The 12,731-nt window shown below is 37.0% G+C and overlaps 2 protein-coding genes across 6 annotated transcripts in view; one reads left to right on the forward strand and one right to left on the reverse strand.

Annotated features, from left to right (window-relative positions):
* Positions 1-5,129, forward strand: part of PTPN21 (protein tyrosine phosphatase non-receptor type 21) — a 70,812-nt gene extending 65,683 nt beyond the window's left edge. For all 5 annotated transcript variants that reach the window (XM_088145254.1, XM_088145253.1, XM_088145255.1 and 2 more), the window contains one exon: positions 399-5,129. In XM_088145254.1, the coding sequence (XP_088001380.1) occupies positions 399-527 (129 nt within the window). In that variant the 3' untranslated portion in view covers positions 528-5,129. The remainder of the gene's footprint in view (positions 1-398) is intronic.
* A 121-nt stretch (positions 5,130-5,250) lies between these two features.
* Positions 5,251-12,731, reverse strand: part of SPATA7 (spermatogenesis associated 7) — a 58,651-nt gene continuing 51,170 nt past the window's right edge. Inside the window, exons 10-12 of the mRNA XM_007432301.4 lie at positions 11,851-11,925; positions 11,036-11,093; positions 5,251-9,717 (exon numbers count right to left, since the gene is read on the reverse strand). Coding sequence (XP_007432363.2) covers positions 9,253-9,717; positions 11,036-11,093; positions 11,851-11,925 — 598 coding nt within the window. The 3' untranslated portion in view covers positions 5,251-9,252. The remainder of the gene's footprint in view (positions 9,718-11,035; positions 11,094-11,850; positions 11,926-12,731) is intronic.

Raw genomic sequence — 12,731 nt, forward strand, 5'->3', positions numbered from 1 at the left:
TTCCTCTCCTGTCTCTTTCCATCCTCTGATATTTAAAGACTTGTAACTTAAGTATCTATATAGTTGTCAGCCCTTCAAGGTAGTCCAGACAAGAAACCAAAATCATGAGTACTAATACTACCCTTACTGTATGGTTATAGTAACATAATCTTGAAAGTCTGAAAGCACTTCTCCCCTTCCTTGCCTTTATTTTCCAGAGAACTAGGGAGGGTTCCTTCTGAGATACTTTCTCCATCCCCATCCCTTCTCTGGGCTGAGATATTTTTTGTCTGATCATTGTCTAGGCTGTGGCCCCTCCTCCTGTCTTCCAAAGTTATTCTCACAGCCCATTACATCAGTTGCTGCTTACTATCACCACTTGAATAATCATTTTCCAACTTGTGTGTGTGTTTTTTTAGGCACTGGATATCCCAAGGATGCTAGAAATGCTGAGGCAGCAAAGGATGATGATGGTGCAAACCCTAAGCCAATACACGTTCGTCTATGGAGTTCTTATCCAGTTTCTTAAGAGTTCGAGGCTTATATAAGTTTTCTCCACTCAACTTCAAAGTCTCATTCTTTGCAAGAGTTTACAAAAGCAGAAGTTTGCCTTCCAGGAGAACATGCTTCTCATGTAGTTTGAAGATTCTGAATGCAACTTGACATTGCTTTTGCAGAGCAAGACATGAAGTGCATGGGTTCCTTCCTTCATTCATGTGGAAGAGGAAAGGAATGTGTGTGGGTATTTTGAAATGGGAATATGTATTGTAATGTATTGAGTGATGTATTGTATTTTTAATGTACTGATAAGACTGCGTTACTGTAGGCACACAACTGCTGATCCTATGAAGACACTACTGCACCATACTGAAAATCATGATGGTTATTTTTTTATTAATTAAAAGCTATACCTATGTATACTTGTAGATATACTGTGTGTGAAAGAAGTGTGCCCTGCATAAACAGTAGTCACAAATGGCATCATTGTGCTTGAGTTTTATACTTCAGTCTGTGTGTGTCTGTGTGTCTGTGTGTGTGTATTATACTGATTTTATAATGGAACCAGCATCAGCAAAAAGCCATTAAAGGAAGCACTTAAGGCAGAGAGTGTTGGGTTTTCTTTTGCTGGGGGTGGGGCACTCCTCTGGAAGCTGCAGGCTACAGACAGCACACAATAAAAGTAATTGAGTTTTTTGCTCAAGATTTGTAAAGGGAAAAAGGATTAAATGGAAGATGATAATGGTTGGTAAAGTTTGTGGTGTCATAAAACAAGTCGTTGGCAAATCTTTGAAGGAAACAGAAAGAAAATGGGATGGCAAAAGCCAGGACAAAAAGTTACAGCTGCTCCTGTTTTATCCTCCAACAGTTTATTGTTGGGTCACATTCTAGACCAAAAAGAAAAGGAAAAAGTATTGCAAATCCTATATAGCTCTTCAACACTTCAGAAGGTAATTATTGATGAAGTGTAGCTTCAGAATGATTTATTTAAAGAACAGTTTGCTACTTCTGGTTGAAATCAAGCTAAATACAGGTGAATATTTAAACACTTCTTAAATATTTATCTAGGGAAGCAGTATGTTTATCTGCTTAGCATGCTGTACTAAATTTTCATTTTAGTAAAAGGTTTTGAACATGGAGTGAGTACAAAAGAACTTGGTTTAATGTGGAATGTGGCTATTGGTTTGCATAATTTAGTAAAGTGGCTGCAATATTGCTTTTTGTAATTTTGTAATTCCCTATCAAAGTAAAAAAAGAAAAAGAAAGAACCTTTTTGGAGTCACCAAATTTGTTTCTCTTCTCCCCTGGATAACATCCCCAAAGCAGTCCCTCCAATAACCTTGTAAGATTAGAAAATGTTGTTGCTGAAAGCAGAAATGATTACTGCTTTAACTGAGTTATAGCTGATGGAAAGTATATATATATGAAAAGCAAAAAAAAAAAAGTATTTTCCATAACACTGTATACTGTGTCAAAGAGATTGGAGGGAAGGAGGGAGAGACAGACGGGGATGGATGGATGGATGGATGGATGGATGGATGGATGGATGGAGCGGTTGTACAGCACAGTAAGCATAGTGTGATACCTTGAATAACATGGGAGCTACTTCTTCAAAGCAGCACTATCTGTGCCTTTGAGATTATTGTCTATTGTTAAGACAGAAGTCATATTGATCTGTTTTGGTGCAGACTCTAAGTAACATTTCTTTTAAACTTTACCAAGTCTGTTCTTGTGTTATATCCTCTCCAGTGAGATGTCAAAAGATGTTTCTCAGATGCTCTGAGTATTTGATTACTCTTCATGGCAAAAAGAACAAGCAGAAAAGTCAGATTGGTCGGTACCAGTGATGCTAATTTCCAGTAAGCAAACTCAGTTTTCCTTGTTTTTTTACCACTTGAGATCTGTGTGTATGAACCAGTTTTCCAGCTAATTTTTACCATGTGACAGACAGTAGCAGTTTTTGAAAATGATCTATTTAAGATGTGGGCTTTTGCCTAAATTCTTTGAGTAAGCATTTCATTTTGAAAACACTATCTTCTTCAAAAGAGCTTTTTAGCAAGTTAGATATCTTGCACGAACTCTTAAAGGTGGGATGGGGCCATGCATTAAGGAGGGCTAAAGATAAATTTGGAAGCCTTTGTATGTACAATATTGTACAGCAATTTGCAGAATGATATTCCTAGGGCATTCATTTTAATTTTTGAAATGCAATATGATATACAAACATGTAGTCCAGGTCTATCAAGGTGGATTCCGAATACTTTTTGAAAATTCAAATTTTAATTTTTAAGGCTTGGTTAAATTCTATCTTTTGGCTCTTCTCTGTTCTGTGGAAAAATATTCAGTGTAATTTTTCTGTATAATGAAACTGTTCTCTGTTTATTTTGGCCTGGCTTGTGCAGCACAAGGTAGAAAGGGAGAAGTGGAATTTTTATGTTATGGATTAACTTATTTCTGAGCTGATTTGAAACAACAGTGGGTGTCAGAGCTCAAGGATTCTGCTCTTCTCTGTCTCTCAGGTTGGATGTCTTCTAATAGTGATACTTACTAAGATGTAAGAAAGAACAGGTTGATTTCTCTGCTCTGCACTCAAATGACCCATAGCCTTAATTAGCATGTACTATAGAGCAAAATGTACTGCAAAGTGTAGTCATATTAAACTGATCTACAATTATATGCACCTTGTTAAGTGATTGCCATGTGAATGATGACAGACTGTTGCAAGCAGTGTGATTTATATGGTTGCTTTGCTGTTTGTGATTGTATGTGGTTTGCAGTTCTTAAAGCTAAGCTCAAGATCAGACTTATAAGCTATCACACTTATAAGCAAACATCTTAGATTACCTATTTCAGTGCAATGAAGGGAAGAGTTCAGAAATCTTAGTGGTACAATACTGCACTGTTCAATCTAGGTACAATCCAGAGAACTATGGAATTACTCCTTTCTTTATGAGGCATACTCCTTTCCTTCCTATCCTGCAAAAAGCAATCGTAGGTCAGGTTGCTGCAGGTAAACTCTAATATTAGTTTGGGCAGGAAGGAAAATATTTTGAAGAATGTAAAAAAATGGAAAGGGGAAAGGATGCTCTCTGAATTGTGGATCTTGTTACTACAATACTGTAGGGACCAGTTTCTTTGTCTTTCTCTTGCCATTTTGCACTTTGGAAAAATGTGCAGGTCCAAGCTGTAATATTGGATATTCTAGATCTTTGACTGAAGCAAAGCCCTCTTGCAGTGTATAGGGAGGAACTGGAATCTACTTCTTTCCAACTCAATTCTTGCTCTATTATTCTGAATGTATCCTTTGGGCATAATTTTCTTGAAAATGCATTTTATGTATTGAACTACATTTACTAAATGAACTAGTATGTTGTTTGGCCAAAATCAATTGTGACATGATGCTGTGTTATGAAATGAAGAAAATGCCACTGTGTTTGTTTTTTCCTTGAAGAAGTCCCATGGTGCTAAATAAAATAGCATTTGCTTTAATATAGATGAAGCAAACCACAGTTTTGGTTAGTGTATTAGAATGCATGTCTTTTAGAAATTCCACTACTTTATTTAGTCCTCTAATATTTGTTTGAGCACAGATTGAGAAGAAATTATGCCTAAACATATGGAGGAAAGTCATGTGCCATTTTACTTTATTAGAGCCACCTTTAAGCATATGAAGGAAGTTTGAAACAATCTAAAATGAACTTCTAGGTTCCAGAATAAAAATGAGCAGTTAGGTTTGCTAAACTATGTTCCTATTAAATCATCATAAAAGCTTCAAAAATAACCAAAACTTGTTTAAGCATACTTTTTCTTTACAGACAAAATATATAAAATTGGAAATAACAGACTTTCTTCATGATGCTGTTTTCTTGTATTAATCTTGGACCCAAAACATGTCTGACCTCATTTGTTGAATTACTGTGAGACACAGTTGGATTCATAGACTACTACAGTGGCATAGGATTTATTTTGAATTATTCAGGTCTGTGCTTTTTCTGCAAAGGAACTTCGTGGGCAAGATAAATGAACAGTGGTGCGCATTCCCATGTCAGTAGCATCCTTCCAAGGGACTGAACAGCCCTTGTTTGGAAAGGACCTGCATTATGAACATCATTCATGTCCTACCATTACTGGAGAGACTTGGGGTTGGAGTCGAAGAAAGCAACTCCCACGTCACTCTTCTAACATGTGAACATGTGGAGCTGAAAGTTACTTCGGGGGGAAGGGGCTGATATTGCAAGGTATGTTGTATCTTGAAACAGATACCTCTACATCCCACTAGCCTTAAGAATTAAATCTATGCAAGTGAAAGAGACGATGGTTTTTACACAATTTCCCCTCTTCTTTTTATGTCAGTATACAAGGATTTTTGCAGTACCTTGCAGTAGTGTGTCTCAAAATTCAAGTATTATTTTTTTAATGTCAAGCTAAAGTGTTTTTTTTAAAACAATAAGCTCTGTTTTGTCTCAATCAATAGTGTAAAAATGTATAATTGCTACAGCTTTAAATCATGTACAGTTGAGATGGGTTCTTAAAACAATGTGCAGATTATATTTGATAGCAAGGGTTGTTTTTCTTTGATATGTAATATATGTGAAATGAATTATATCATAGTCTATTTTTGCCATGAAAATAAATATTTGAAGCGCTTCAAACATGAGTTGTTGCATAACTTTCCTGAATATTGGTCTTTTTAATAATAATAATAATAAAAAAATATATATATATATAATATAATATAAAAACCAGTCAATTTCATAATCCAAAACAGGATACTTTCAAGCATGTCGCATAGAATTATTTATTATAACTATTTCCAACTGTGTGTTGCATAACATTTTAGATCAAGTAATTAGTTGCAGACATTCATACTACAGAAATAGTATCCTTTAACATTGGCAAAGACTGAAGAAAACGATGCCATTTCCTGGGAGCTGTGTGCTGGTATGGGGCTCAAGATCAATTCTGTGTTCCCAGTGTGTTATCTTTGAGCATAAGAAATAAAGAGTTTGGGCAAATAAAGTTGTAAATGGCTTCCTTCAATGGAAAGGAACAGTGCTGTAAAACTTAAACAGGGATTGTAACTCTTCTGTTTGTTTTGGACATTAAAATACATTTTAAAAAAATAAAATGTTAATATCTTACCAGGTTAATGTTTTTACCTGGTATTTCATGAGATTCTATGCAAGAATGTGGACGCCTTGCAAGATTCTGACCATTTCTAATTTTTTAAAATACAAATTGGGTGCTCTGCCAACATCATCCATGAGTGTTGCAGGAGCTACTTTGTTGACTTCTAAATTATAGGTGGGATTAATAAAGAGGTTGGATTCAAGGCCCCACTGAACTGTGAAGCTCAATACAGCGGCCAGTTTTTCGCTGCCTCTTTGTCACAAGATTGTTGTGCAAGAATTATTTTGGGAAGAAGAGGAATCACATAAATTGCTTTGAGTTTCTGTGATACAAGCAGTTAATAAATAAATATTAGAAAATTCTATGCAGTGCTGGACACATTTTAGGAAGGACCTGACAGACTGGAATGCATTCTGGAAGAAAACTTGTGAGGAATAGTTGAAGGTACTGGGTATGTTTAGACTGGAAAATAATGGACAGGGAGAGATGATAGCTGTCTTCCAGTATCTGAGGGGCTGTCATGTAGAAGACAGGGCAGAATTTTTCAGAGTTGTTTCAGAAGATGGGCCAAGAAACAATGGATTTAAATTACAGGAAATAGATTCCTGCTGGACATCAGGAAAAATTTCCAAATGTTAAGAACTTTTCAGCAATGGAACAGACTACCTCAAGAGGATTTGGATGCTCCTTCTGCTGGATGCTGTGGTAGAAGATTTCTGCAATGAGCAGGAACTTAAGACTAGATGATCTTCAAGGTATCCACCAACCCTTACATTCTGATACTAAAAAATTATGAGCATCAGGAGACTTGATAACATCGTGTTGTGGTGGCTCCTGAAAGGCAAACTAGGCAGAAAATGAAAATATTACCAAACCCTTTTGAAATCTCTACATTGCTGGCCCTGCTTTAGTCAGGACTGTAGTACACACTGAGTTTCCTTTAATACTTTCATGTCCCAGTGCAGTCTTCTTCAAAATCCAACTACACACAGTCAACTGAGAGAGAAATGTTGGTGCTAATGTAAGTTCTTTTCCCAGTAATAACAGCTTGAGAGTTGGGGGGTGGATTGTCGTCAGACAATTTGCTTTCCTTGCAAGGCAGAATCCTGATCCTCCATATACAGGCACACTCATTTAACTTTTTTTGAGAAACCGCAAGTAAGCAGAGCTGTTCAAATCAGGTGGATAGAGTTTGGAGCACATTTGCTACTTTGAAAGAGCACCTACTGCTACTGAACTGTTCCTGTTTTTAAGAAGTTCTCATTCTAAAATTGTGGCTATCACCCCCACCCCAAAAAAAGAAAGATGAAGGGATTTTCAAATTATCCTTGATTGGGCAGGATAATGATCTGCAGCCATGTGTTTTTTTATCCCTTTTTATTAGGGAGGGGGCTCAGATGATGCATTCCTCCCCTCACCCAACTGAAGCATGAAACATCAAAAACATGTAAGCCTGTAGGATGGTGCTGAGGGGCATGGTTGCAAAACTTTTTTTATTATTGGGGGAAGAGGTTTCTCCTGAGCAATCCAATTTAGTAACTCAAGCCACCCCAACACTTCCATCTTTGACTAAGTCGCAGCTCCAAAATGACTTGTCCCTTTGAGTGGCAAACATCAAATTTAAACCAAACATCTGCCATCCTTGACATAGCAATCTGGCATTATTTATACTGCTACATATTTTCAAGATGTCTGCATTTAATGAACAAAGCAACTGGGAAAGTTTTTTTTTTAAAAGCATGCCAAACAGCTTGTTATGACTATTATTTTTGGATCCCTTCAGTTGAGATGATCATTAGTAGTTCTAAAGTGGACACCATGTTCCTTCAGTAAATTTAGAACTTCGAAGTTCATTTGCGGACACAGCTGCTTTCAGTCGAACAGAAAACAGGTTTCTGAATATAAAACAAAGATTTCTAGAATTAAATTTTGTCAACTCAGCTCATTCATATGTTTAATCTGAGCCTGATACAAATACCAGCTAGATTCAGTGTGATCACATTATTTGCTTACTCTTGATTAACTCAGCCATGGTTTGCTTCCTCTGAATCTCTTTTCACCAAAAGCCAACTAGCTATGGCCATTCCATCCAGCTGCAGAAAATTTAAGAGAAAGGACCCAGGCCAATTAAGATTGGCTTCAGTGTGTCTTTTGTCTAAAGTTTCCATTTAAGCTAGTTTGGGTAAGAAATTTTATAAACTTTAGGAAAGGAAAAACATTTTCTCTTTTCTCTCATCATTTCTATTTGCTTTTGGATCATGTCCCTTAGCTTGCATGTCTGTGGACAACTACATTTAAAAAATTGTTCTTCCACAGAGCTTTTGACTGAAAAGCAGCGTAAACATACCTATTTTCCAGTGTTATCAGTAGGTGGACACTATTTTCATAATTCATTCAACAAAGACTATTGGAACAATACTGTGTTATTCCTGGATGCTTTCTGGGAAAAAAATTAGTTGCTGTAACAATTCTTTGCCACAAGACCAAGAGAAGCAGCAAAGAAGCAGGACCAAAATGGAACGTTTTGCTGCCCACCTTCAAATAGACCCATTACCACCCATGATGTCATACAGCAGCATCCACAGGGAGGTATCAGATTGATCAGTCTGTTGAAAGCATCACGATATTGCAACACAAGCCCTATTCCTTCTGTGCATATATCACAGTGTTGCGGGCATGTGCATATGCATGCTTGAGTGATTCTGCTTTTGTTTTGTTGCGCAACCTCTCTTTCTTCCTGATACTCAGAGTGAATGGAAATTAAAATCTTAACAGATGGAGTTCCTCAAGGTCTTCACACCCTGTTTTATGTGGTGGGAACTTTATTATGGAGCCTATTTGGAGAGAGTTCCCAATTTATGCAATAAAACACACTACTTGTATTTGGACTATTGTCTAAAGGCTTGACTGATCAGTATATTAACCACCCCTGATAGAGAACTACTATCATCATGCAAACAGCAGTAAGTTAATCTTCTCCTTCCAGCTGCAAGTGAAAGAAGACATCAGAAAACCGTTTAACACTATGACTGCATGATCATCCATTGTTGGTAAGACAAAGGCTGGAATCAGTCCCTCACATCAACTGATTCCTGCTTTAAAAGCTGAAAGGATTAGTCCTTCATCTGAATATTGCATTTCAGAGGAGGATTCTTCTCCATGAAAAACAGACAAAACAATCCTGGTTCACTAAACAGCATGTATCAATAGATGTCTGCACAGATGTAAGAAATTACTGGATCAGGGTATATACCTACTGCAATGGAATTCAGAAGGGCAGGCATATTAATTTAGAGACAGTTTTTACTACTGCAAATATTATAGTCATTTATTATAAATGTTTTTTGATAAATATACTACCCTTTAAAATAAATGTTATACCACAAAATTATATGCCCAGGTTTTTCAGCAGTAAATAACACTGCATTATATTACACGTGACAAATTTGTCTACTGTCTCTTACAATGGTTTAGTGCCCAGTTCAGAAAAGTCTGACTTCTAATATTTCAAGTTCTTTTGCAATAGCATCCAAAGAGAAAATTTTAAAAGGCTGATTTGCTAGCATTTTATTTAATTTTCAAAGTTCAGATCTCTGCACTGCTGACTAGATGAACTGCCCTGTTTGGTGCTTTGCTGCTGGTTGTTTACCAATGGACACTGTCCAAAGAGATGGGAAGGCATTCCGCCATGCTTTCTTTCACTTCATCAACATCTCTCAAAGATTCACTTGTTTCAAAGTCAGCATCACATATGGTTGAACTAGAAGTTGGTGGCAATGGACATGTGGTATCTGGAGTTTCATCAGTCTTCAAGGAGGGGGGATTCAGCTCAATGTTCAGTAATTCCTTGATATCTTGGGAAATTTCATCCTGGTCTTCCACTTTCTGGAATTTATCATTGTGTATGGTGGGGTCACTTGCTATTAAATCCATTGCATTTAAAAGCTCTTCACTTTTTGACACTTTGCTCTGGGCTGTACTGGGAAGTTGAAGGTGCTCTGCTGGTTCATTCTGTAGATGCCTATATACGTCGGACACCCCTATGGAGTTTTCCTCCTTGCTGCAGCCCAAGTCTACTTTTAGAATCTCCAGCAGGTGGCGCATTTTGTTCTGAGACAGAAAGAGCAAAAAGATTAGGTGGTAGTAATTATAAAGATTATGCCCTGTAATAAAGAATTTTAAAAAATTAAAAATCCATCAAGAAGTTAATCAAAGGGTTATTTTCACGAATCAACTTGGGTAGTCATGCACTAGGAGCTGGTATCAAAGAAATTCTTATTCCCTTGCACAGTATAGCTAAGAACGGTAAACTTGTTAAACATTCTTAAGAGGAATATGGTTTGTTTATTTATATGAAATTGAATACAGAGAGATTGGGGGAGGGGAAAGGTTGTATAAAAGACTAGTAATATAGCTCAATTCAATTCAATTCATTAACTTGCAAGCAGTCCGACTCCTAACAACTCTGAGTGGCTCACAACTATCAAAATAAAGACATTACAATAAAACTAATCAAAGGAAGAAAGATAAAAGATAGCAAGGACAACAGAACAGACAGGAATGAAGCGAGGGATCTCACTCCCCCTTGCCAAAGGCCTGGATGCAGAGCCAGGTCTTCACAGTTCTTCTAAACAACAGCAGAGTGGGGACCATCCGGATCCCTCATTCCAGAGAGCAGGCACTGCTACAGAGAAGGTGCACTTCTGGGGTCCTGATAGGTGGCATTGTTTAACTGAAAGAACTTGGAGTGCACCAATCCTGCAGGTTCAAATTGGCTGGGCAGATGTTCTGGAACACAGGCAGTCCCTCAAGTAACCAGTCCCTGTGTTATGTAGGGCTTTAGAGGTAACAACCTGCACCTTGAATTGCACCTGGAAGCAAACTGGCAACCAGTGCAACTTGTGAAGCAGAGGTGTTACATGGGCATGCCTCGTCATGAACATCACTCTCATGCCGCTGCATTCTGGACCAGTTGAAGCTCTGTCTAGTCTTCAAGGGCAGCCCCAGGTAGATCATGTTGCAGTAATCAAGCTGTGAGGTGACTAGTAATGAGTGACTGTGTGAAGGGCTCCCCATTCTAGGAAAGGGCGAAACTGACGCACCAGATGGTTGTGCAAAGGCCTTTCTGGCCACAGCTGCCACCTGCTCTTCAAGCAGGAGCTGCAAGTCCAGGAAGCTTCATACACACATGACATTAATCCAGGAAATCTCATTATTAAATGAGTAACATGTTCATACATTTAGTACTTTGTATGAGTGATAAATGAAAGTAGAGAATACTTACTAAAATATATAATTCTGGTATGATGGCTTATTCCACCTAACCATATTACAGTTATCAGTTTATCAATAAATATTCTTGACAATTTTTAGAAATATTTTTTTTTTCTTAGTACTTTAAAAATGATCTTTCATATACGCAGCATACCTTATCTAAATGGTTCTTGTTTTGTTCTATGTGACGTTCAAACAACCTTTCCAAAGCCCTTTAAAAACCAAAAATATTGGAAAGGTGTTACTCAGGAAGTAATTTTTTTCAGAAGGAAACTATTAAAAATGATCAACTCCAAAATGTTAACAGATTTTCTAACATAGAAACAAAATAATTCTCCCACTCAAGAGTTAAATTCTTTTATCCTTGGCCTTCTGATCTTTTTTCCTACAGAAGTCTTACTTTCTGTTCCTATAGTTGTTCTTCTTTTACTGTGTAGTTTCTTTCACATCTTTCCTATTCCTTCATGTTCATTTTTCCCAAGATCTACTCTTGAAACTACCAAATAATGGTCTGCCCCACATTCAGAACCTCTTATCACCTTGTATCTTTCATTAATTTTCCCAATCTTTCATCATAAACCATCAAATCAGCCATGCTTTTAGACTTACATAGATTCCTTATCTGGGCATGTGCATGAATAGACTGGTGCTTAAACCACACATTCAAAACCAACAGACCTTTTCCAAGCGGATAGTTGTCAGTTACCCTTCTCATTCATTCTTAGGTCTCTAAATGGCCTAGTCACCTTTTGTTCACTATCTCATCTTATTCCCACCATTCATGTTCACTATCTCATCTTATTCTCACCATTCATGTCACCTAGAGAATAATTTTTCCTCTGGATTGCATTTATCCATTATGTTAGACATTTCTCCCCCCAAACCCTTCTCTGGTTCTTCCGTTATTTACCATTTACCAATGCATCACTGCAAAAAATTTAAAACTAAGGAACTTTAAATATATCCAACCTGTTGGAAAATAATCCAAGTTTCAGAATTTCATCTGTTATGTCCTGAATGAAATTTAAATACAGCAGTTCTTCTCTAAACAGACAAGATAAAAACTACTTTTAGTCTCCAAATGAAAACACTGATCAAACTTTTTAGATGCTGCCAACCAATCCCCATTTATGATCTTGGATCATAAATACTAACATCAATAAATGAAGGCAGGTAAACTAATATGTTTGGTAGACTAATTTATCTCTAAGTCTTACTAGGAGTGAACTTGCTCTACTTCCTGCCATATTTTTCTCCTCTATAAATCAGCATTGGCTGTTAGTACAAATGTGTACCTCTATATACAGGGGATCCTCCCTGCAGCATCTGCAGCAGCCTCAGCTGAGTGTGCACACGTGCATACAGAAATGGCGTCCATAATATACTCATTGACTCGAAGATAATACATTCATAGCAGAAGGCTAATGTGCAATTCACACTACAATTAACAGTTGCATGAACAATATCCACTTCTGCAGGATTAATAGGAATGTGCAATTTCTTCCCAAACCGGATTATGTGTACATATGCAAATGGACTACATGTACCTGGATGGCAGGTGATGAAGTGCTGAATTAGTTTTCTTATTATATTTTGTTGTCAATCTAAGCAGCATTTATACATTTTTTAAAAAACACATGTAATGAAAGAAGAGAAAATGTTGCAAGGGAAATGATTTTAACTGCTCAGTTATCTGAACACAAGCAAGCAGATGCAAACTAATGCAATACATACACAAACATTTAATAGAAATAAGCCATCAGCAAATCTGCTAATATGGTGCTAAATTTCCTCTTATATAAACAATGGTGTCTTTAAAGGAGTTGCTTGAGTGAAGAGTATTAATCAAC

Source organism: Python bivittatus, unplaced genomic scaffold (genome assembly GCF_059951505.1).
Source record: "Python bivittatus isolate LINGU-HERP-01145 unplaced genomic scaffold, Pbiv_v1 ctg000480_np1212, whole genome shotgun sequence".
NCBI classification, from domain to species: Eukaryota; Metazoa; Chordata; class Lepidosauria; order Squamata; family Pythonidae; genus Python; species Python bivittatus.